The sequence below is a fragment of the Lissotriton helveticus genome, chromosome 5_1, assembly GCF_964261635.1.
Source record: "Lissotriton helveticus chromosome 5_1, aLisHel1.1, whole genome shotgun sequence".
Lineage (NCBI taxonomy): Eukaryota > Metazoa > Chordata > Amphibia > Caudata > Salamandridae > Lissotriton > Lissotriton helveticus.
In genome coordinates this window covers 1,390,063,898-1,390,090,405 of record NC_136065.1, presented here as the reverse complement: position 1 = coordinate 1,390,090,405, position 26,508 = coordinate 1,390,063,898, and the positions used below count along the sequence as shown (strand labels likewise).

At 46.4% G+C, this 26,508-nt stretch overlaps 1 protein-coding gene across 1 annotated transcript in view; it reads left to right on the top strand.

Annotated features, from left to right (window-relative positions):
- The window catches only part of FGD2 (FYVE, RhoGEF and PH domain containing 2), a 293,541-nt gene extending 267,841 nt beyond the window's left edge, over positions 1–25,700 (top strand). The window contains exons 15-16 of the mRNA XM_078644352.1: positions 14,670–14,813; positions 24,892–25,700. Of these exons, the coding sequence (XP_078500478.1) occupies positions 14,670–14,813; positions 24,892–25,119 (372 nt within the window). The 3' untranslated portion in view covers positions 25,120–25,700. The remainder of the gene's footprint in view (positions 1–14,669; positions 14,814–24,891) is intronic.
- The last annotated feature ends 808 nt before the right edge of the window (positions 25,701–26,508 follow it).

Genomic DNA, 26,508 nt, shown 5'->3' with positions numbered 1-26,508 from the left:
AACAAAATTGCCGACATCCACAACAGCTTCGAGAATACTCCCAGCGATCAACCCTCCCCACCCCCCTCAGATCCTACTCCGCCAACTAACAACCTTAGCGCTTGGAACCCAATCACCACTGAAGACACCACCCGCCTAATGAACTCAATCCACTCTGGCTCGCCAACCGACCCCTGCCCCCACCACATCTTCAACAAAGCGGACTCCATCATCGCACCTCATCTCCGTGATGTCATCAACTGCTCGTTCAACTCTGCCACCTTTCCAGAAAGCTGGAAACACGCCGAACTCAGCGCCCTTCTGGAGAAACCCACAGCAGACCCCTCTGATCTTAAAAACTACTGACCCATATCCCTCCTCCCATTTCGGCCAAAGTCATTGAGAAAGCCGTCAACAGCCAGCTCGCCGCCTTCCTTGAATTCAACAACTCCCTCGATCCATCTCAATCCGGGTTTCGAGCCAAACACAGCACCGAAACCGCCCTTATTGCAGCGACTGACGACATCCGAACACTACTGGACAACGGAGAAACAGTGTCCCTCATTCTACTCGACCGCTTTCGACACAGTCTGCCACAGCACCCTCATACAACGCCTCAGCAACATCGGCATTCAAGGAAAAGCCTTGGACTGGATCACCTCATTCCTCGCTGGGAGAACTCAAAGAGTCCGACTTCCCCCATTCAACTCAGAGGCCACTGAAGTCATCTGTGGCGTACCACAAGGATCTTCACTCAGTCCCACCCTCTTCAATGTTTACATGAGTCCACTCGCCTCCATCGCGCGTCAACACAACCTTAACATCATCTCTTAGGCCGACGACACCCAGTTAATCCTTTCCCTCACCAAAGACCCTAACACCGCCAAAACCAACCTTCACGAAGGCATGAAAGAAGTAGCCGAATGGATGAAACATAGCCGTCTAAAACTCAACTCAGACAAAACGGAGGTGCTCATCCTAGGACCTTCCCCCTCTGCCTGGGATGACTCCTGGTGGCCTTCCGCTCTGGGCACAGCACCCACACCCACAGACCATGCACGTAACCTTGGCTTCATCCTAGACTCCTCTCTCTCGATGACAAGACAAGTCAACGCAGTCTCATCCTCCTGCTTCAACGTACTTCGTATTCTCAAAAAGATCTTCCGCTGGATCCCCCTCGAGACAAGAAAGACTGTCACCCACGCACTGGTCACGAGTCGACTGGATTATGGTAACACACTTTACGCTGGAATCACAGCAAAATTACAGAAAAAACTCCAACGCATCCAAAACGCATCAGCTAGACTCATATTAGACATCCCTCGCCAAGATCACATCACCAGACACCTAAAAGACCTCCACTGGCTTCCCGTCAACAAAAGAATTACATTCCGCCTTCTCACCCACGCACACAAGGCCCTCTACAATCTAGGACCCGAATGCCTCAACACTCGACTGTCCTTCTACAAACCCACCCGCCAACTAAGATCGTCCAATCAAGCCCTCGCCGCAGTCCCGCGCATCCGAAAATCCACCATGGGTGGCAGATCCTTCTCCTTCCTTGCTGCCAAGACCTGGAACTCACTCCCCACTCACCTCCGCCTTACTCAAAACCACATCTCCTTCAGAAAAGAACTCAAAACCTGGCTATTCGACATATAACGAACTCCTTCCCCAAGCGCCTTGAGACCCTCTGGGTGAGTAGTGCGCTATATAAATGCTCAAACTTGAAACTTGAACTTGTATCTACCTCTTTATTAAAATGTCCTGTATCAACCTGCCAGTACAGGCCTCCTTCACACCTTGACTATCTATTTATTTATTTTTATTTGTATTTATTTATTTAATTTGTATGGCGCGTTATAACCACAGGGGTCTCTAAGCGCGGTCTGACCAGATTTACATGATAGATGTTAAATTCACTTGGAAACCAGCTATCTGCCAAGGGTTTGAATTCGGTAACCTAGGATAAATTATTATCCACCATCCTGCAAGAAATATATAAAGATTTACTCCATTCAATTTGTCAAATAACTACAAAGATAGAATGAGCACTATACACTTTCCACTCTCGGTTACCTTCACAATCTCAGTGAAGCAATCAATCAGAGAGGTGATCAACTTCTTTCACAGGTCGTCATGAGAAGATTTTGACAGAATGCACTGCAAAAAGTATAATGACATTAATATTATCTGTACCCTGAAGGTGTTCCATTTTAACAACATGCCAGACCCATAGTACGGCATGTAGACTAATCTTCAATTATCTTGCTTATTCATCCAGAATCACCTTCATAAAGTAGCTCCCAATATCCTTCTTTATTTCTCTATGCTGTATCTGCAGTGGAGCATAAACATACTATTCTAGTCTTTCTCAGATATCATAAAAGTCGGAGATCTCATTCCACAATAGTCATAAACCACTTACTTTATGTTAGTCTGCATGGATCCTATATTTATTTAGTCCTCTTCTTTATACGCGATAGCTCTGGTAGACTTTTATATTGTATTCATCTAATGGGAAGATAAAGACATGCCCACTATTTTCTCTACCATAGAACCATATAGTCACACCAGCATTTCTCATTATGACCGCTAACGCCCACTGATAGTATTTTCACTTTATGATGTTGGCCATGCTTACAGCGAAATACAAACACTGCTCGTATTAATATCAGTTTAGACAGGTCAAGAACACGCTGTGACTGATAGCAAGAAGAAGATTTCATCTCGCAAACTTATAATTGCGAGCTTGCGTACATTTGTTATTCGGTAACACTCACATCTGACACTTTTTACATAGTGCCCAGAGTGATTATACAAAAAAACGTGTCAACTACAATACGTCAGAAATGTTATTTTTAAACCAACATCATACTGCAGCTCTACACTGCGTAATGCCAAAGGGCATTCCTCCCCCAATAAAGACAGTCAGACAAATACTGTTGTACATATTGTGCTGGAGTACGTATACACCACTTTTCCCAATGTTATAATGAGGCGTATAGCATGACCGCTTTATACAAACATGCAGAAGCAGACTGGAGGATTGTATTCTTTGCTGTTGGTTTGCAAACCAACAGCAAAGAATACAATCCTCCAATACCAAAGCTATCATCCAAATATCCAAAGGATTCAATCCCATTTGGTGAGTTTCTTCGGATTCGAAGGAATTGTACTAATATTGTAGATTTTCATCAACATGGTGATGCATTGAAATCAAGGCTTCTGGCTAGAGGCTATTCCAAACAGCTAATCCGCAATGCCTACAAGAGGGTGAAATATTATAACAGAGATGCCCTATTGGAGGGTAACAATCGCACTGTTAAAGAACAGGTTGTTTGCGTTGTTAATCACTCCCCGTACAATTTCAAGCTGAAGAATATCATCCAGAAAAATTGGAAAAATACCTAATTCAGGCGAAGAGGATCTGAACTTGGAACAGCCTTTGGTGGCCTTCCGGAGGAATCGCAACTTACGCGATATCCTAGTGCATACCCGGCCTAGACTTGCAGACAGAGCAGGACCTCTAGTGCTAGGCAATCACAAATGTGGTTGCTGCCATGCATGTGAAACAGCTGTAGTTACTGACCTCTTTGTTCATCAGAATAAGCAAATCAAACTGAGAGATCTGACCAACTGCCGTAGCAAGAATATCATTTATTGTATTACTTGCCCATGCAACATGGTGTATGTTGGTGAAACGTCCCGAGAGTTCAGCATTCGTTACAGCGAGCACAAATCTGCAATCCGTAATGGTAGAATGGAAGCACCGCTTGTCAACCATTTTCATGACAAAAATCACTCTGAGAAAGATGCCCGGTGGTGCATCTTAGAAAACGTGAAAAGCATGAATGGTACTACTATGGACATTGCCCGTAAAAGGCGGGAGTGTTTCTGGATCTTTTTTCTGGATTCAGTCAAACAGGGATTAAATGAGGAAATCCAATGGATGATCACAAACCCTTGGTAATTGCTCTGATCTGTAAATATTGTGCAGCCAATAAATCCGTAAAGTATTACTTTGATAAATAGATCAATCAGTAAGAGAGATTCCAGCAGTTACCTCTAAGTAATGAGAAGCAATATGCATTCATAATATGCGTAGTTTTGCTTTTTGTTTTACATACTGGGAACTGCGAGTGTTTGTTAGTGAGTTTTTCTACAATAAGATGGACATCTCAATACACATCCAGATAAAACATAGTAAAGGTCCTACTAAATTGTTTTAAGTTGGATAAGAAAAACTATCTGTATTTTGCTAAGCAACTTACATTGTGTTAAACAAAGATTGGACAAACTGACAGGTTGACAGCTGTGTATTTAGCCGATAATAACGTCAGTCCGCTTTCTACATCCTTGGCAGTCGTGTGGTTGGCGAACTTATACTCTATTAAATGTGAAGAATGTCTACTCCTAACATGGCGGCGATTGAGTCCGTCGTTTAGGTTGTTGGCGGTACCCGGATGTATCAGTGCCGGTGACACGCGAGAGTTCGAGAGTCAACTGCCGTTCAGGTGTTAGTGATTAAAAGTAGGAAGTCGCCAATATTTAAAAACAGCGCCTTATCACAGATGTTTACTGCGGTCCATGATTGAGCTGTTATTCTGGCGGACCTCTGGGACATACACAGATCGTCGGTACTCGGTAAGCTCCGGAATGCAGTTTGCCTTTTCATAGCCATTTACAATAGGTTCCTGGACAATATGGTATAGGCTTTGTGCCTTGAAGTTTGTTAGAGCAGTCTGCTTCTGCATGTTTGTATAAAGCGGTCATGCTATACGCCTCATTATAACATTGGGAAACGTGGTGTATATGTACTCCAGCACAATATGTACAACAGTATTTGTCTGACTGTCTTTATTGGGGGAGGAATGCCCTTTGGCATTACGCAGTGTAGAGCTGCAGTATGATGTTGGTTTAAAAATAACATTTCTGACGTATTGTAGTTGACACTTTTTTTGTATAATCACTCTTAGCACTATGTAAAAAGTGTCAGATGTGAGTGTTACCGAATAACAAATGTACGCAAGCTCGCAATTATAAGTGCGCAAGATGAAATCTTCTTCTCGCTATCAGTCACAGCGTGTCCTTGACCTGTCTAAACTGATATTAATCCGAGCAGTGCTTGTATTTCGCTGTAAGGATGGCCAACATCATAAAGTGAAAATACTATCAGTGGGCGTTAGCGGTCATAATGAGAAATGCTGGTGTGACTATATGGTTCTATGGTAGAGAAAATAGTGGGCATGTCTTTATCTTCCCATTAGATGAATACAATATAAAAGTCTACCAGAGCTATCGCGTATAAAGAAGAGGACTAAATAAATATAGGATCCATGCAGACTAATATAAAGTAAGTGGTTTATGACTATTGTGGAAGGAAATCTCCGACTTTTATGATATCTGAGAAAGACTAGAATAGTATGTTTATGCTCCACTGCAGATACAGCATACAGAAATAAAGAAGGATATTGGGAGCTACTTTATGAAGGTGATTCTGGATGGATAAGCAAGGTAACTGAAGATTAGTCTACATGCCGTACTATGGGTCTGGCATGTTGTTAAAATGGAACACCTTCAGGGTACAGATAATATTAATGTAATTATACTTTTTGCAGTGCATTCTGTCAAAATCTTCTTATGACGACCTGTGAAAGAAGTTGATCACCTCTCTGATTGACTGCTTCACTGAGATTGTGAAGGTAACCGAGAGTGGAAAGTGTATAGTGCTCATTCTATCTTTGTAGTTATTTGACAAATTGAATGGAGTGAATCTTTATATATTTCTTACAGGATGGTGGATAATAATTTATCCTAGGTTACCGAATTCAAACCCTTGGCAGATAGTCGAGGTGTGAAGGAGGCCTGTACTGGCAGGTTCATAAAGGACATTTTAATAAAGAGGTAGATACCAATCAAACTGGTGTAAATTGGGCCCATTATAAGACTTGGCGGCCTAAAAATCCTTCCCCCTGCTCACCTTCCTTTTCTGTTTTAATCTCTGCTAAGTTTGGTTTTAATAAATCTTGAGCATATTTGTGCATTTATATGTATATACTTGGCGTCATAAGGTGGTACATCGTGTATAGAATGTTGGTGTGGTATGTGTGGTCCAAATCACTGTTGTCTCAATAAGTTTTGTAAAATAAACATGGGCATACATATGAAATTATCTCACACATATATATATCTTTTTACAGACACTAATTCCAGATTGCGAGACACACTGTTGAAATTGCCCCCGGCAGGTCCTGATGAAGGTGGTCTTCATTACAGTTCTTCCACCGAAACGCGTCGGCCATTCCTCTATTTAGATCCAACCTTTTGGTTGTATAGTGGACAACTGGTGCAAAACAACAGGATGTCTTTTGGTTGCAGTGGAGTTATGTATGATTAGGTGTGGTAATGACCTACTTCTCCGTATGTTTTGGTGCTTCTCTCAGTCACCAGGTCATTACTTACCACATCCTTTCTCAGGTTCCAGAAAGACACCACATTTCACAATACTTACCCAAGAAAGGAGTAAACACTGACAACATATAAGACCATTGCCGAGGAGCTCGCAAATAACAAGTCACAACACCTCCCCTATCCGAGAGGGTACACAAAGCATGCTCCTCCTAGCAATGTATTGGATAGAATTTAGACATCCCTGATGGGAGCCGATTTCCCTCACATATCAACAATTACCCATTAGAGGGGAATCGCCCATCCCTCTGTAAGTACTTGGTAAAAAAGGGTCCCGACCTTCCCTCACAAGGAATACAAACAAATGATATGCTCTAGGGTTTCTTTATTACATGATAATAGGATGACAAAAGAAAGAAATAACTAAACATCACAGTAAACATTAGTAGCAATCATCAACACATACATATACATAGAACCTGAAAATAATAGACATAGTTAGATACCATAAGTACACCTGGAACACCTCACCATAATCTTAGGCGTCTTGTCATCTGAAGAAGGGTCCGTCTCTCTTTCCCTCTCTGGTTGGGTCCGGACTCTCTGTTGCACAAACACGTCTGCACGTCTGCACCGTGATGTATCATCAGACCGCCAAAACACCAGACCAGCATCTCAGCTCAGCATCCCAGCTCAGCATCTCTCAGCATCTCAGAATCTCAGAATCTCTCACTCTCTCGGACCCCCTTTCTCTAATATAGAACTCTATCCTCTATTGAAGCTTCTGGAAGAACCCGTCTACCTTTCTCACAAGATTCCTGTACCCTTCCACACCAGGCACCCAACAGCAGCTGGCCAAGCGTTTTGTTATGGCGCCAATGCGAAGAGGGCACATTCCTCCTGATAAGAACTGGTCTGCTCTGGTTCACTGCCGGTGAACAACACATGTAATCTCAAATATCACTTCTCACCTACAGAGGCTCAGAAGATGGCTGCAGCTTAGAATATGGAGTTGCTCAAGCATAGGCCTCCACTACTTGGAAAGCAGAATGATATTAGACCACGACAAAGCCAATAGGCTAAAGTCATAATTCCCCTAACTCAAATAACACTATGCACTTAATCCCTCAGTATTCACTATGGAGCACATGTGTGCACCATCACCAACAACACTGCACCTTGACATCCCATACCTTCTATTCTTTGGCAAGATTATTCTAATGCAAGGCCATCCTACATTAAGGCTAAAGTAACATAGCACACTAAAGTCAGTTCACAATGGTGGTGATCGAGGGTCATCACAGATCATCAGACCACTAAAGTGGCTCATTCACTACAGGTGTGTGAGTGAGTGGATGTGTCTGTGGCTCTCGACCTGGTGTATAATAACTGTCTCGTGTTTTAAAGAGATGTGCATCATTTTTTCTCATGTAATGGAACTGTAAAATGTATTTTTGTATATGTATCTAAAGAAAATGATATGAAACACAGTGAATAATATCTGTTTTAAAAAAAGAGAGAAAAAATGATCTAATGTGTGATAAAAAGACTTTAAAATAAAAAACGAAGAAAACAAACAAAAAAGGACGGATATGTGCTTTATGTATGCCTTTCACATTAGAGGTTTTTCCCAGTAGTAAAGTGGTTTAGGTCAAGAGGGAGTTCTTTTTTTGCCTTTAGTTGTCTTTCCCCTCCACTCCTTGACCTTAAAGTATATTTGGGAGGGGGTCCCTACTTATATTCATTTGACCAATTGTGTCATGCGCATTGAGGAGGCTCGCAAAATTAAAAGTTCGTGTTTGGCCTTTGGCTTGCCCCGGCTAGTTCGTTCTGCTCTCCTCTGTCGATCTGCCACTGCAGGTGAGTGTCTGTCACCAGGCCTGGACCTGGTGTCTGTCGTATCGTCCCCTGGTCATGGTCCACTTCATCATGGGCACAGTCAGTTGGGCGCAGGCGGCCGTGTCGGACCGTGAGGATTAAAGGCAAATGTAACTATTGCGAAGAAAGCAGCGTTGAAGGAGATCTTGTTGAGCATTTGGTGCAATTAATACAGTCAATGGTGTTGGAGGTCTGCCCCTCAACCCCACTAGATCATGATAAAAAACAGAGCCTGTCCGTGGGTCTCTCTGGGCCCCTTTCGTGCCATTTCGTAGCCCAGCATGAAGCCCTCGCCTCGATCCGACGCGGCCCCCTTCTTCCTTTCCAAAGGTTGTTCTAAAAATAAACCTTTGTTGTGAGGAGGGAAAGTCCGGCTGTTTGGCCACAGAGGAGCCAGGGGAGGCCTGAGGTCCCCCCTCAGGAACATGGCTTCGGCAGCGGGGATGGGCGGAGCAGCGCTGCAACCCGAGCCCGCGTGTCTGCAAAACTCTCATTTCATTCTCCCCCACCCCCAGACACCAGACCGAGGTCCTGACAAAGGATGCATCTCGCTGAGTGTTTCATCTTAGTTCTGTTGAGTGTTTCATCTTAGTGCTGAGTGCTGCTGCTGCTGGCTTCATCTTAGTGCTGAGTGCTGCTGCTGCCTGCTTCATCTTAGTGCTGTGTGCTGCTGCTGAGCGTTTAATGTTAGTGCTGTGTGATTCTTCTGAGTGTTTGATGTCAGTGCTGTGTGTTACTGCTGAATGTTTGCTGGTAGCAGGCGCAAAACGCCCATTGGGCATAAAGGGCTTCAGCAGCCCAGGCTGAGACAGCTTCCCGGGCAGACACACACAGTTTCTGAGCTGCCAGCCGCACCGGAGTACTTCACAGGTCTTTAAAAGACCACTTACTTGTTAACAAGGCTTTGTTGTTTTTTCACCTCTTCTTAGAGCTCCTGCATCTCCACTCTGCCTATTGCTGGAAGAATTAGGCCGCCCCCGAAATTTTTATCAGCCACCCCATATCCCCCCGAAATTTGCCTCTAGTTGTGCCTCTGGCTGTTAGTGATGTATGCAGCTGCTGCTGAGTGTTTGACATTAGTGCTGTGTGTGCTGCTGAGAATTTGCTGCTAGTGCTGTGTGCCGCTGCTGAATGTTTGATGTTAGTGCTGCGTGAAACTGGTGTTTCTGTGTTAGTGCTGCATGCTGCTGGTCTTCGGTTTGTAGTGCTGCATGCTGCTGGTCTTCGAGTTGTAGTGCTGTGTGCTGCTGGTCTTCGGGTTGTAGTGCTGCGTGTTGCTTGCAGTTGGAAGGGAGAGCTGTTTACTGCATGTCCATCGGCTCCACAGTGATGCTTCGATTGATTGGTACACGGCTGGCTCCTGCCCCTGTGGCCTGTAGTTGTGTGTCCCACTGGCTGTGGCACCTCAGGGAGTAGGTTTTTATGGCACGTATCACTTCTACAAGAGCCACTCCTGAGAATATCATGGGTTTACCTATGATGCCTGCAGAGGCCACCGGAGGAACTGCACCATGGACTGGAGCTAAAGGGGCGCACCGGAGGCTCCGGCAGAACCAGAGAGGCACCCCTCCTCAGGCTTCTCCATGGTAGAGGCCTGCGGCCAAGACTACAAGCGGGGGGCGACCATGAAGCTCTTTACGGGGGCCCAGCTCACCCCCTGAAGAGGCTGGTACCCAAGCCGAGGAGCAGGGCGCCACCATGAAGTGCTTTACGGGGGCCAGCTCACCCCGTGAAAAGGCCGGTACCCAATACCAACCCGAACACCACCCTCAGAGGCACCCTGATCTACCGACCCCCTGGACCACGCACGCAATTCAGCGAGGACATCGCCGACTTCGTCAGCCCGCATGCCCTCCCCTCCGCTGACTACATCCTCCTGGGAGACCTCAACTTCCATCTGGAGAACAACAACGACCGCAACACCAGCACCCTGCTCGACAACCTCGCCAACCTGGGACTCAAGCAACTGGTGTCCACCCCCACCCACCGCGCCGGACACACACTCGACGCCGTCTTCTCATCCAGCACAGACATCGACTTCAGCCACGCCACAGAGCTTCAATGGACGGACCACAGCTGCGTCCACTTCACCTTCAAGAGAACGACGACCCACCAACACCAGCAACAGGCGGCCCGCAGAAGCTGGAACAAGATCACAGCAGACCAGCTCGCCACCTCCCTGAGCCAGCACCCCCCTGCCAGCTCAGCGAACCCCAGCCAGGCCGCTGACAACCTCACGAAGTGGATCAGCAACTGCGCGGACGAACTCGCCCCACTGAGGACCCCGCCTAGCAGACACGGCAGCAAGAAGGCCCCATGGTTCACCGACGAACTCAAGAGCTCCAAGAAGATCTGCCGAGCCCTGGAGAAAGTCTGGAAAAGGGAACCGACACCGAACAACAGGACCTCCTACAAACTTGCCACCCGGAAACACCACCAGCTGATCCGCGCCGCCAAGAAAACAGCATTCAAGGACCGGCTGGACAACAACGCACACAACTGCAAGGAACTCTTCAACATCGTGAAAGAGCTTTCCAACCCCAGCGCAGGAAACAACGACATCACCCCATCGCAAGACCTCTGCAACTCCCTCGCTTCATACTTCCACAACAAGATCACGGACATACACAGCAGCTTCAACAACCAACCAACGCACACCATGACCGAACAACCACCCCCCACCACCACCCTCCACGCCTGGACCCCGATCAGCACCGAAGACACCATCCGCACGATGAACTCCATCCACTCCGGATCACCGGCCGACCCCTGCCCTCACCACGTCTTCAACAAGGCCGACGCTGTCATCGCACCCCACCTGCGAGACATCATCAACACATCCTTCGACACCGCCACCTTCCCTGAGAGCTGGAAGCACGCCGAACTCAGCGCCCTACTCAAGAAACCAACAGCGGACCCCACCGACCTCAAGAATTACCGCCCCATCTCGCTCCTCCCGTTTCCAGCCAAAGTCATCGAGAAGACCGTCAACAAGCAGATGGCCGCCTTCCTCGAGACGAACGGATCCCTCGACCCCTCACAGTCCGGCTTCCGAGCCAACCACAGCACCGAGACCGCCCTCATCGCCGCCACCGATGACATCCGAGCCCTGATGGACAATGGAGAAACAGCGGCCCTCATCCTCCTAGACCTCTCCGCGGCATTCGACACTGTCTGCCACCGCACCCTAGTGCAGCGCCTCAGCGACGTCGGAATTCAGGAGAAGGCACTGGAATGGATCATCTCCTTCCTCGACGGAAGAACACAGAGAGTCCGCCTGCCACCGTACAAGTCAGAGGCCTCCGAAGTCATCTGCGGCGTCCCCCAAGGATCATCTCTGAGCCCCACCCTCTTCAACGTCTACATGAGCCCCCTCGCGGCCATCGTACGCAAACACAACCTCAGCATAATCTCCTACGCCGACGACACCCAGCTGATCCTCTCCCTGACCAACGACCCCGCCGCCGCCAGAGCCAACCTGCACGAAGGGATGAAAGAGGTAGCCGAGTGGATGACGACCAGCCGCCTGAAACTGAACTCAGACAAGACGGAGGTCCTCATCCTGGGCTCTTCACCCTCCGCCTGGGACGACTCCTGGTGGCCACCCGCCCTGGGCACCGCACCCAAACCGACAGACCACGCACGCAACCTGGGATTCATCCTGGACTCCTCCCTTTCCATGACCAGACAAGTCAACGCCGTCTCCTCGTCGTGCTTCGACATCCTGCGCATGCTACGAAAGATCTTCTGGTGGATCCCCACCGAGACCAGGAAGACCGTCACCCAGGCCCTCGTCACCAGCCGTCTGGACTACGGCAACGCCCTATACGCCGGTACCACCGCCAAGCTCCAGAAGAGACTCCAGCGGATCCAGAACGCCTCAGCCAGACTCATCCTCGACATCCCACGAACCAGCCACATCTCCGGACATCTGAGAGACCTTCACTGGCTCCCCGTCAACAAAAGAATCACCTTCCGCCTCCTCACCCACGCACACAAAGCTCTACACGATCGAGGCCCGAGCTACCTCAACAGCCGAGTCAACTTCTACGCTCCCAAACGCCACCTCCGATCAGCCAACCACGCCCTCGCCGCCGTCCCCCGCATCCGAAGAGCGACTACAGGAGGAAGGTCCTTCTCCTACCTGGCCGCCAAGACCTGGAACTCCCTCCCGACCGACCTGCGCCTGACCCAAGACCACCTCTCCTTCAGGAAGAAGCTGAAGACCTGGCTGTTCGAGCAGTAGCGGCACCCCCCCCCCCCAGCGCCTTGAGACCCTACGGGTATGTAGCGCGCTTTATAAGTGTCACTGATTGATTGATTGATTGATCATTTACTGTGCTTTAAAAGTTAATACAATTTAATATGTCATGAGAAATGTATAGAAAAATGCATTGTTTTGGTCTTTCTGTCTCGAACATTTTCTTGGGGTGTGAACCCCTCAAACTCCCCCTAGTAATGGTTGCTCACTGCGCTTGCTCGCTACACACCATATGGAGTCTGGTCTCACTTTTACTTTGTTCTATCTGATTCACTACTCTTGTCTATTTTTGGTGCTCTCTGTAAGAATGTCTATGGGTACATATGACTGGGTAACCTGGTGTTCTTTAAGGTCATCATCTACTATTTACTCTGCTTTGAAAGTTGATACAATTAAATATGTAATGAAAAATGTAGTAGTAGTCGGGCTTGGTCGCTGCGCTCGCAACGCGCCGGACGGGGCATGGTCTGCCAAAATTAGCCAGGGCTGCTTTCAGTTCCCAGTCCGGCCCTGGTCGTCTGCTCCTGCCACATGGCTTCTCTGCGCCCCAGGCCCTTGCCGATTTTCAAGTTGCAGCCCGGAGATTGGGTCCAGAACAACTCCCCTCCGCTATCGCTTGCTGACGCACTCCCACCTTGTCAGCAGCGGCTGGCTGGCCTTCTACACTGTCGCATGGAGCGAGGGTGCCAACTCTGCAGCCGCTGGTGCCCAGTCCCTGCTGCCTTTTTGCCTCAGTCTCCAGTCGATCACCCCCACGGGTGTCGGGTCACACATCTATGTAGCCGCCGGCCATCGTACAGGTCAAGGGATGCAGTCCGAGCGAGAGGCTCAGAATACCACTGACTCCACCGCCATCGTGTGAGTATCCCCCTCGCGCCAGCCTGTAAGCATCAGCCCCGCAGCGGGTCTCCCAGGGTTTCGTAGTGATGCAGTTAGTGTCTTCTTGCCCTCGCGTGCTTTATTCCGCCATTTCAGGCGGTTTTCCCATGTTGTCTGCCCCGCAAGGGGACCTGATTCATGGAGCTCGGAGCGGAGCCGATCGGCATCCCATCCTCGTGCCCATAATGGTTGGCCACGACCCAGCATTTCCTTTTCTTTTAAAGTTTTTGCCTTTTGCTTTTGCCAGACCATACACTATGCATGTAGGAAATCTGACTTTTCTGCATTATCGCCCCAGATTTCTCACCTTTTACTGCACCCTATCTTTGCTGGTGTTAGAGCTCTGCGCATTGTACTCATGCTAACCAGGAATAAAGTGCCCCTTTCAAATGGTTAAACTGGCTTAGTCCTGATTTGCATATTTAACTTGCCCGTGCGGCCCGGGTATATAGTGTAGAACTTGTACCTGGAGTCTGGCAGTTAAATGCTACTTGTGGACTGTAGCGTATATTGTGCTACCCACTACAGTAGCAGTGCAAACGTGGCCACGGGTCTACCCTGTATAGCCTGACTGCTGCAGTGCAAACCCTGCAGTGCAGTCTACCAACATAACCCTTTTTGACAGGCAAATGCCTCCCTTTTAAATATTTGTAAGTCATCTCTATGTAGGCCTTGTAGTTAAATCTCTTGAAGCCAAGAGGTGAAATGTTAGCTTTGTTTCCATCTCAATCAATCCCAAATCATAGCTGCTTTTAGAAGTAATCCCGACTAATTGCAACGACTAACTCTAGATGTGAGCCTGAAATATATGATGTGTGCTTGCAACTAACTGCCTCTACCAAAGAAGATGTGTTTTTTATTTTCAACTCAGAATGGTTATACGTGTAGAAAAACACTACTTGATCCTGATTATGAATGCAATTGTTTTTGCTGTCCAGTCACTTCATACATGAATCTTTGTTTTAGTTTCATACAATAAAATAATACTTAAAAGTTTGGCAAGAGCCCAGCACAGCAGCTTTACCCGTAAACCCGTTTCTCTCTCCCATCTTCTCTCTCTTGATTACTCTCTTTGCATTTAGCTCTTTCTCCCTGCCCCTCCCCCCGTTCTCTATCTTCAGCTGCATATCTCCATTAATCTCGCCCCCCACTTCTACCTCAGTCAACCCAAATTCTTCCATTTACATTGCAATATTATATTGCTTGCTGGAGGAGTTCTTTCTGGTTTTCTAGTGATGCAACTTCCTGTTCCCTTTTGCAGAAGGACTCCGCCGAGGTGTCTGGGAGGAGCCTGGTGTGCAGCTTCCTACAGGTGCTGGATAAAAGTGGAAAGGCTGGCCTGAGGAGTTGGTGTGTGATCCCAAAGGACGACCCCCTCGTCCTCTACATGTTTGCTGCACCCCAGGTAAAGCAAGGTGTTTTTTGCTGCTGGCGGATAAGACCATCTTTTCTTCCTGGTTATATTAAGCTTTTTTTAAGCCTGAATGCATTGTTGGTTCGAATAAATCACCTCACACCAGAGCTGTTGTGCAACTGAGACAGGAGGTAACCTTAGGATGAAGCATGGTGTCCAGCTTTCCTGCAAGGCCTCTCCTGCTCGGTAAACAGGTGTGCACCCCTACCGTGGGGGACGCAAGTGACTGCATGCGACATCTAGTGGTCTAAAGTTTTGTGGCCCTGCTCTTAGACTAATCTACCATGTACGCTGGGGCCTAGGCCTGTCTGTGGTCTCTGAGGTCCAGAGCCTGGTTCTGAGAGCTGTAGTGGTGCTCCAAGTGTGTCATTTGGCTGATATGTCTGGGCTGCTGACATTAAGCGACAGTGGCAGACTCCTAAATTCTAGATGTTAACAGACCATTTGCTTCGATTCAAAAGGAGTGTGGTGGCAATTGTCTCCACTCGAGTAAGGTTCTGCTAGTATGAGACACCCAGACCTTTTTCTCAGACATGCTCTGTGCATGTCGAGTATGTGTAATGGAAAGTGTACATGGTAGCAGAACTGTGGGAATGATAAGATTGCTGAGACCACTGGGATCCAATTGGATTGCCCCTGTTTTTACATGGCAAAAGATGGAGTTTGTGGTACAGCCTCCCCAGACAGTTGAAGTGTACTGCCTGCTTTCCTGAGCGGGAGGGTGCAGCCCTAGACACGAAAGTGTGGGAGGGTGGAGACAAGGCTTCCTTTAGAAAATCCATGTCACCTATTAGCAAGGGATTTCTGAATAGTTCTCCCTGAGCCTTGCCATTTGAATTAATGACGGAGGCATGGGAGTCTGGAGATTCTGTTATTAAAGGGAGGGTTAGAGTCTAGACAGGGCCTGCCCCTTTTGTTTTTCCCCTCTGTGCTACTTCAGAAAGGCTGATGACAGCTAGGTGCAGGTTTCATACCTGTTGTGCTCATATTGGGAGTACTCCTACCAGGAGACAGCATCATCAGTACCCGTTGTGAGAGCCATCACCATTTACAAAGATTTTGGCCACACTGCTGAAAGAAGATGAACTATAAAATGGAACCACCGATGTTGGTTCTTGGGCATTGACTGTGGTATAAACATCTTCTCTCTGGGATGTTTGTATAAAAATGGAAACCAAATTACCCCACTTGGTTCCAGTTCCAAGTTGTACGACTACGAAAGTGGCTCTCTGTCTATATATGTGTATATACTGCTTTGGGTGTTTGCCTTGAATAATAAACTGCAAGGTTTCAACAGCGGTCGAGTGCATCCAGGATGGTGGGCTGTTGGTTATTATTTTATATATATATATATATATATATATATATAACAACAAGCAATCCTGTTTCACAAGGGAAGAAGGCACTCACTCAAGGTTGTTAAGTATAGGGCTTCTTTATTTCCTCAGGTCTCCCTCCACCCCGTGACCGGAGCTATATATATATATATATATATATATATATATATATATATATATATATATATATATATATTTATTTATTTATTTATAATTTAAAAAAAAATCACGGAAAAATACAAAGGATACAGGGGCGGTATGGTTAGACTGACATTTCACTCATTGAAAACCCGAGAAATTCAGCCGTCATATTTAGCTGAGCTAACTATAACTTGCGCCCCGCATGCACTGCTGATGATGTCACATTTTACATCACTCATGGCATGGTCAGTGACATCACTGATTACATAATCCACATAATCTCTGATGCACCTACTCACCCTAATATAAACTTTCATACACCCACTCTAAAATACAGACTGCCATTCTCGAAACCGTAGACACACCATTACCAGTTACTACATACCCACTTAGTAATTCATAGGTCTAGACACACATCCACTCACTCACCCATAAACACAGTCGCTCACCAATACAGCCACTGATATATGCACTCATACACCCATACAGGCACTCACACACTGCCACTCGCCCATAGAGTTACTCACACACCTCGTCACTCACCCAAAGAGTCAATCACACTGCCATTTACTCACCTATACAGTTATACACACACCACCTCACTTATTCATACAGATACTAGTACTTGGGGGATGAAGTCCAATTTAGTCCTGAGGTATTCAGGACACAAGGGGATCTCATCACCCCACCCACCAGCAGCATGCCAAGATGTGCGTTTGCAGAGGAATGTAAAAAGGTGCGTGGCCTCCGACCACCACCAAGCAATCCCACTGTGTTGGGCTTACTGGAGGTAACAGGTGGGCTAGTTGGCCCCTAAGGACCATTTACAACAAGAGGGAGAGGGTTTGATTGAACGATTTCCACTCGATAAGAGTGGTAGGTCCAACCCCAGCATGTGCCCTAAAGACGTAATGGTTACAAAAAATGCTGGGCTGTTCCTCAAGTGAATGGATGTACGTGTACCGTTGGTGTATGGGTACTGTAGGGTCACAATGAGTCCTACAGATGGGCATCCATTTTGTTGGATGTAATACCCTCACACACCCTTTCAGGTGTCATGCTTAATCATCTGGGCTGCTCCTCGTTGGGTCAGCGGTGCAATACCCAACGGGCAACACCTCAAAGAGGGGCACTTTGGCGGAGATCTTTTATCCAACTGCCATCAGGTGAAGTGCGAGTGTGGGGCCAGAAGAGTGTAGACGTATATGTGGGTTAAAATAAAGCTAGGATTACCAGGATCATGTTTATTCTGGGGGTCCCCTGCTTTAATTAAAAAGAAGGACTAACCTGTACTCACTGGAATGCTATGTTTGCTGAATGAGTGTAGGTCAGTGAGTGCTCTAAATGGTCGATATGTTTCTCGCATGTGTACAGTGTGGCCTCCCTTCCCTTGATCGGGGGGCTGCAAGGCGGTGAACCGGACTCTGCTTATAGGTGCCTGTGGACTGCAGGGGAGTAGCTCATGTACTTCAAGGGAGTCTGTGGGTGGTTTTTGAAATGCTGGCAAGCTACCCAAGGCATTGGTAGTTCTCCAGCTTGCAGGGCAAGTCACTGTATCATGATTGTCAAGAGACGTCTGAGGATAGTAGGGTTTCATGCCAAAGTCCAAATTTCACTGCAGTTCTCACCAGGCAGTGAGATACTTCTTCTGTTGATCTGTCAAATCTGAGTTTCTGGGTTCAGGAGGGCCATCGAAATACTCAATTCTGGTGTGTTAACGGGGAGTGACAGGTAATAGTCAATGGCTACCTACCTTTAGGGTGTCTGCACCCTCTATATGACCACTTCCTGTGGAAAGTGGCATAACACTGACACTATAATGCTAATTCCGTCCTAAATAACATGGATGAATCTGAAAAGTAGGGTCCACATCCGCTGGCCCGTGGACTGTGGGCACACTTCCTGATCTTACTAATTTTCTCACCTATCTTGCCAGCAAAACGGGTCAGGACAGGGGGTGGGCAACTCCACTATCTCGAGAGATCCAGGGTCGCATAGCTAAGGCTGCAGGGCCTTTGAAGCTTCCCGCTCTGTAATGCCCATCCTGCTTGGAGGAGGTGTGAACACCTCCGCCCAGAGAAGGCTTTGTTCCTAACCTCCAAGAGCGAAGGCTCTCACCTCAGGAGGTCAGAAACCTATCTGCAGTGGCTGGCTTGTCAAGACCAGTCAGTCAACACACTAGTAGTCGGTAGGTTTTCAGTGGGCACCTTTAAGGAGCCCTCTGGGTGCATTTATAAATAAATTCAGCACTGGCATCATTGTGGGTTTATTAAGACAAGGTGTTTGTTACCAAACACTTTGGGGTACAGGGAAGCGATCATGTAGCTGAGGAACTCGTGATCACAAGTGTCCAGTCCATGTATCCATCATGGCTCCCCTGCACACTAGTAATATCTAAGTTTTCACAAGCTTGGTAAGGGGTCCCTTAGGGTGGCACAATTTGTGTTGCAGCCCTTAGGGACCGTCTTTAGGTCCCAAGCCCTAGGCACCAGGTGTACCACTTACTTGTGACTTATAGGGGCCTAAAAGGGATGCCAATTGTGGAACAATCGTCCAGTTTAGGGAAAGAACACTGGTGCTGGGAACTGGTTAGCAGGAGCCCAGCACACTATCAGTCAAAGCTGCACCAGATACCAGGCAAAGATTTGGGGGTAACCATGTCAAAAGAGGCATTCTCCTACAAAAGTTCTTCAAGACCAAGGACCAAGAGTACTTGAAGAACTACTGAGATTCAGGGCGGATGCCTGGTTGACAGCCAGTCTCACAGACATGTGAGGTCATCACCCGAATTATGCACATCTTGCTGCAAGCACTGTGGGTCTGCCTGCCACCTGGAAGCCTGCCTGACCTGCTGAAAAGGATGAAAAGCATGTCTGACTCTGCAGGAGCTCACTGCTTGAGGAATGAAAAGCCCAGCTGTTGACCCTGGAAAAGAGGTGGTCCAAAAGGGTGCTCTGTTTGCAGGAGAGTAACCGGAGCTACCCGAGTTTGCCTGAACATCTCTTAGCCTCCCCAAGTGTGTCTATGGTCAAGCAATGTGAGCCAAATCAGCTCGCGCATGCTAGGACCTGCAAACCAATAACAGAGGAGGTCAACAGATTTGTACTAACTTTACCTGAGGCACACTGAGACCGGGAGCCACACCATTGATCAGAGAACAGACGCTAACCTCTGGAAGTACTGAGACCTGCCCAATATGAGCAGATTTACCCAAAGCAACTAACCCTGTACTAGGCCCTGTGCAAAGAGAAGGAGGCACGGCTGTCTGCTGAGCTGCTAGTGCGTCTGCTTATCTGTGCAGCTATTGCATGCACACTTGTGCTTAAGCTTAACAAGTGTCCAACATTTCAAGTAAAATCATCACCTGAACTGAACAATGACTGTGAACTTTACTTCAGATGTATGTTGGGTACATAGTTTAACAATAATCCAGTGTATATAAAACTGTCTAGCAAAGGAAATGCAGACTGGCCTTCGGGTCACAGGAATCATGGATGCTGCTCATCTGCACCCATAGTGAGCCCATACCCGTACTTGAATCTAGTCTACTGATTCCTGTGTAGATAACCCCCTTAGAACCTGCAGTACCCAACCTTGGGGTGGGTAACATTTCTTACGCTTAGTATCTTGTTTTAGTGTCATTAAAGTACTTCTCTTTTTATTAAAAGAAAAGCATTGGACTGGACAATGAATATTTCTGGCTGTTTGACTGAGTTTCTACGCCACACACTACTTTCAGCTTTTGACTGCTTGCCCTTGCAGCCTTAAAAGTCAAGAGCGAAAAGGCTTTACTTGATCCAGTTTTTAGAGCCATAATAGGACAGACCCCAGGACACTAGGAACAGATGACCCCAACTATCACGGCTGTGGTCCAGTAGCCCATGCCTTCCATGTGGCTCTGCCAGAAGAGAGTTTGGCACCTTCCCTCAGCCACGGGCACGTTCTAACAGACCATAACAGCACCATTTCAATAACTTAGTGCACACAACAGCTGAATGCTTTTTTCCATTGAAACTATTTGGATTTCAAAGAGCAGGCAGGTTCTGTATGTTTTCAGTTATATTTTGTTAAAACTTTTGTAAAGCGAGACAGCTGCCCCAGCTAAGAGGCGTCCCGGCACTGAACAGCAGAAGAAACCATTTTGAGAATGGTCAAGCCTGTGGTCAGATATCTATTAAATCAAAAGTGTGTTCTTCACAATCATTCACTAAACAAATAATCACAACCTCATTCTCGAGCACTGAACATAACCTACCTATTTTCCTGTTCCTGCCCTCCATCTTTGAGCTTATGATTACAAAACAAAACACTCCATGAGAGGAAATGGGGTGTATTATATGGTGTGGTTGTGCAACCTCACCAAGGAATACACTTACCAACCCATTTAGGTACAGTAGGTTTCATTTGTAAAACCCTCAGCTCAACTCTGGGTAGATGTGGCACTGAGCCGTAAAGCTTACATAGAGGGACATGTTTTAGACATTTAAACAGCACTAAAACAATTGAAGAAGAAATAGGTGCAACACTCAAGAAATCTGACACCAATTTTTAAAATAGACTGTATTTGTATAAGAATTTAAACACTGGAACAAAAAAGATCCACTGGACGGTATCGTAGAAATAGATTTTACAAGCAATATTAACTCAAAATGATTTCACTCAACCGTGAGCAAGCATCGGCAAAGTCAACAAATTGGACACTTAGAAATGTTTTTTTAAATATCTTTTTATTGATTTTAATGACATAAACAAACGTCGGCATATCACATGAAAGAAAGCAAAATTATCAGTTCATATGGTAAATAATCTGGAGGTTAAGGCCTTAAAAAGAATACAAGACCTGGGTTAGAATGCGCATCAAGGGGACCATGGTTCATCTTCAATGTAAGAAGGGTAGCGCTCCAGCTTTGAGATGCCTCCTACCCTCATCCACCAGCATATAAGGAACATAGGTTGCCGTCCGCGCAGCGGGCGGACGCAGCGGTCGCGCCGGCGGCACGCCGAAGGGGCGCCAAAGGCGAGCACGTCTGCGCCCGTCCGCGCCAAGTCCGCGACAGGCCCAGGAAAGACTGGACAATCGCACCTAATGCAAACTTATCAGGTAGGCGACCTTCTTGATCTTAATACTGCAAATGGCTGTCCTTGTGGCACTGAAATGGTAGAGGTAATGGGGCCGTTTTCATGTAGGTTCTTTAGTTGGACCTCGCCTTGGTCCCCAGTCGAGACAAAGGTCCATTCAGACTACATTTGTGCCGGTAATTTAGACTTCAAAGGTGGGCTGATTAACGCGCGTTCCTTGTGCGGTCATAGCCAAGATATTAATGACCTAATCCTTGACCTTGCCCTTGGACTGCCTCCTCATAACTGAGACCTGGCTAAACGAAAGCAGTAACCCAGACCTAGCTATAGCCCTTCCCCATGGCTACACCATCTTCAGGCAGGACAGACTGAAGGGGAGAGGAGGAGGTGTGGCTGTGGTGCTGAGGAACCACATGAAGTGCCACACCTTCAATTTAGGCCCCCTGAAAGGAGCAGAGGGACTGGGCTTCTCTATCAAGTTAAATGCGACCTCTTCTTTCTCAGGAGGCTTAATATACCGCCCCCCGGGGAACGCAACTATGTTCCTAGAATCTCTGAGTGACTCTCTAGGGCAGCTCCTGCTCCGCTATCCTCATTTTAAACTGCTGGGAGATTTTAACCTCCAGTTGGAATCTAAATCTGTTGTGCAGGCGCTTAATTTCTATCAGACTCTAGAGATTTTCGACCTACACCAAAAGGTAACTCAGTCCACACACCAAGCAGGACATACTCTGGATGGGGTATGTTCAAATTTCCCTTTTATAGAGACTCAGACTCCTGTCCCACAAATTTGGACAGACCATAGCTTAATCCCTTTCCACATCCGAGTACCTAGCTCCCAAAAAGCATCAAGGATTAGTAAACATCTCGCAGTCAACGTAAACTGGAGATAGGTGGAGGGCAGTATTAAGCTTAAACCAATCACTCAGTCCCAGATCCCTAGTATGGCGGGAGAAGTAGTGCAGGACTCTATACGCTTTCATATTTGGATGCAGCAAGTAATTAAAGAGCGTGTCCCATTCAAACGCTCCACCGAAAAGGTGAAGAGAGCAAAGAGAAATGCTCCTTGGTTTTCATTAGAGTTAGCCAAAACCCATTTACTTTGCAAGAAAAGGGAAAGTAAGTGGCGCAAAACATACGATCCTACAGCTAGAATCCTCTATATTCAGCAGAGAAAACGTTATCTTTCTAGTATTAAAATAGCTAAAAAGGAATACTACATTAACACCATTAAAGAAGCCAAGCAAAAACAAAAAACAGTGTTCTCCATTGTTAAGGCTTTTACACACCCAAAAGCCTTACAGCCTGAAATCCCTCTGTCGTTAGACTTCTGCAACCAAATTGCGGATTATTTTGACGGAAAAATCTATTCACTACAAAAGGACTTTCCTGCCCCCGGAGTGTCACCGGTACCAGGCCTTCCAGATCAAGTGGAGACCAGTATAGGCAGTATTAGCACCTTCAAACCGGTTTCCCTACTCCAAACTCGTGAAGTGATTCTGTCGTGTAAATCAGGGGCTCCCTCCGACTCTTGCCCCCTTTGCATACTTCACCAATTAATCGATGTGGTTAATCCCATGATAAATGGGATTTTAAATGCGTCCCTTAGCACAGGTACGGTCCCATTAGAGTGGATGCTACAGAAGAAAGACTATTGCGCTGCTTTGCTGTGAGAAGAACTGCGACTCTGCTTCTCTGCTACTCCATTGCTCTGTGGCCTGCTCCCCTGCTTCCTGAGAAGGAAGACTAGACCTGCATCCTTCATCTCAGGCTGAAGTGACTCCAGGGTCAGCAGACTGACCTCCTATTTTGAGCTAAAGGGACATAATAAGCACCTGAGGCACCCTGCCTCTGCCCAGCTGATCTGCTCGTTTGACCTACAACTGGACCTGTCTGAGCCTTGCTGGCCTCTGCTTCAGTGAGTTCCTGACCCTCAAGAGATGCCCCTCAGGTACTAGACCCTTGGTGTGGTTTCTGTTGAGGTGCTCGCCAAAGAAAATTAGAAATCTTGAAGTTGTGGGCCCTTCGTGAACATGCCCTTTCTCTGCAAGATCTAACCGCCTGCGCCACCTACCAATGCAAAGCTCCGGTGTACCCAACTCTTTACACCACAGCAACTGCCAACGATACCAGGCAGCATGAGATCTGCACTTTGTGCTACAGAATTGACAGCTCAGGTTGACTGCCATTGCGAAGCTCCAGCAAATCTTCACGCTACAGCGATGACCAACTGCGACAAGCGGCCTGCTCTTTGCACTATGTCCACGACCATCTGCGACTCTCCCTGCAGCCCCTTTTACCGCGAACTGAACTCTTCATGCTGGACTTCGAAGGTACCTCTTCCAGCGAGACTAACCTGGTCACTGTATCTGGCCAGCGCGCCATCTTGGTCGGCCTGAACTTGTGACTTTTACCTGGTCTCTCACGACCAGATTACTACGAGTGGCGTTTTGTGCTCTTAAATGCCTAACTTACCTCAAATCTTTAAAATTGCATATGTCTGGTTCCACTGATTGGATTTCTATTGTTTTGGTGTCAAATAATGTATTACATATGACTCTATTTTTCGAAATTGGTGTGAGATTTTTTTTGTGTTGTGTTTTCTCTTTATTACTGTTTGAAGTGCTGCATAAACACTTTGCACATTGCCTTTAAGTTAAGCCTGATTGTTTTTGTGCCAACCTTCCAGAGGGTTGAGCACAGGTATATTTCGGATTTACTTGCGTTTCCCTAGTGACAGATATTGTGGGTGCTGCTTCAGTAGAGTTTCACCCGCCTCCACCAGTACCTTAATTTCGAACAACGGCGATATGAAGGTCGAACACTTCCTTTAAGAAAGGGTGACATTTCAGGGGTAGGCTAAAAAATTACTAGTTTGTCCACATCCGCTCTAGCGTAGACAGTGCAAGCAGGAACCAGCCTGTTGGTACTTGGCTGTGCTCAAAGGTGACCCATACAGAACTTTTAAAGGGTCTATCTTAAATTCTGTACCCAAAGTGCACAGCTTTTCCAGTTAATGATAAAGAAGGCACTTAAATCTTGTACTTTTGTTCTTCACAATGTTCATGACACTTTTATAATTACACTAAAGAACCATTATCTTTCATATTCCTAACTTATCAGTATTGAAATATCTTTTTAGAAAATTCAGGTACGACCTGTTAGGAAATCTCTGCCCCGCTCTCAATCAAAACCTTTTATTATCGAATACATTTTGTTTTTGGGAAATGGTGTTGCAGCCTTTTAGCTGTCAATCATTAACACCCAAAAATCCAAATTCCAGGAGTGTTATCTACAGCCGTCTTCAGTTTCTCTCTCTTCTCTTTCTCCCTTGCTCTTGCTGTTTTTGCGCTCTTTTTCTTCTTTTCATGACATCATCTTTGCCTCCTTGTATCATGCTCTCCTCTGTTTTTTTCCTCTATCCTTTGCTCCCCTTTTGACGTCTCGAGACTCCTTCCGGTACCAGCTCCTCGTCATCCTTGTTGACTCTCTGCCCTCTCTGTCTCCCGCAGGACGTGAAAGCGCATACATCGATGCCCCTGCTCGGCTACAGGGTGAAGGATGTTCCGGCAGCGGACTCGCGACACCTCTTCCAGCTGGCTCAGTCCGGCCAGCTTTACTCCTTCCTGGCTGAGTCGGAGGAGCTGAAGCAGAGCTGGATAAAGGTACTCACTCGTGTGGTGACAGGGAACATTTTCGAGGCGGGAGATGATGATGATTCCCCGGAAGAGATGGACTAGCAGCGGTGGCACTGAGAAATCCGCGACATAACTCAGCACCTGATTCAAGCTTGTACACAAATGGACCCGCTGCGTAAATGGTGTTTGGAAATAGTTCCTTCTGTCTCGGGAGCAACCCGGAATACCACTGGCCTCCTTCTCCTGACGGCTCCTTAAAGTCTGGCCTTCTCGTGAAGCGCTTCACCCGCAGCCTACAACTGTCTGCTACGGCTCGTTGAACCTGTTTATCCCGTTACTGGCTTTGTATCAATTACATGTTCATTTCTGCATTCATGGAATGGTCACCTGTGTACAGAAAACTGAATAATAAGCCGAATTTCGCCTATTGCAAAGTTCACAGGTTGTCCTCAAAAGAATGCAATTAGCACCGGTGATTGGTCACTTCATTTAAGTGGCCTTGGAATGTAATCCAATCAGGGGGCTATTGAACAAAAGGCTTTTCAATGCCCTGCAACATACTTAATGAATACAAAGCCAGCATTTGCAGTGTACAAAAGTGCTTTGTAATTCAAATGTATCATTATTGTTTTTTAAGTTTAAAGAGCTTTATTGAATCAAATAAAGAACAAGGTACAATAATGTATCACCGGTCAAAGGAGGTACCAAAGGTATTATAAAACATGTATGATAAAATAATGGATAAAACGTAAGATAACAAACTTTGATAAAGAAAAATAGATTCAAAGTTATAAGCAATTAAAGAGTTATGTACCATACATATTAGCATTTTAGGAAAAAAGAGAGGGAGAAAGAAAGAAAAAATACATGGAGAAAGAAAGAAAGAAAGAAAGGAGAATAGCAAAAAATATAAAGTCGACATTCTTACCCACTATATTAGATACAAATATCCAATAGGGAAAATTGTACAATCACCAATGTCAAAATATTAGCAATCAAAAATGAACTTTATGAAAGAAGTTTAACACCATACTCATGGTGGTTGAAAAACAAAGGCTGTGTCTTTGTTATGAAATGCAGAAACGGGTAAGTAATTGGTAAGGGGAGACCAGAAGGCTTCTTTTTGAAGGAATTGCTGAGAGGTGAGTGCAGATGCCCTGTCAAGCCTGTGATGGGAACATAGAAGATTCCACCACATGGAAACATTGACTTTAGAAGCATCCTTCCAGTTGGAAGTGATAACTTGAAATATAATAGCAAGTAACAGATTTACAAAAGTGCCAATGCTACGAGCACCGAACCAGTGCATGGAATTACTACCCAGAAATATTGAATATATATCAAAAGGAAAGTTAGAGGAGCAGATGGAGGAAATTAATTTTCACAACGTGGTCCAGAAAAGAGAAATGTTAGGGAAAAGGAAAAAAGAGTGTAAATATGTGCCAGGGGTGTTGGGGGATAGGTCAGAACTGAATTTAGAGATAGATACTG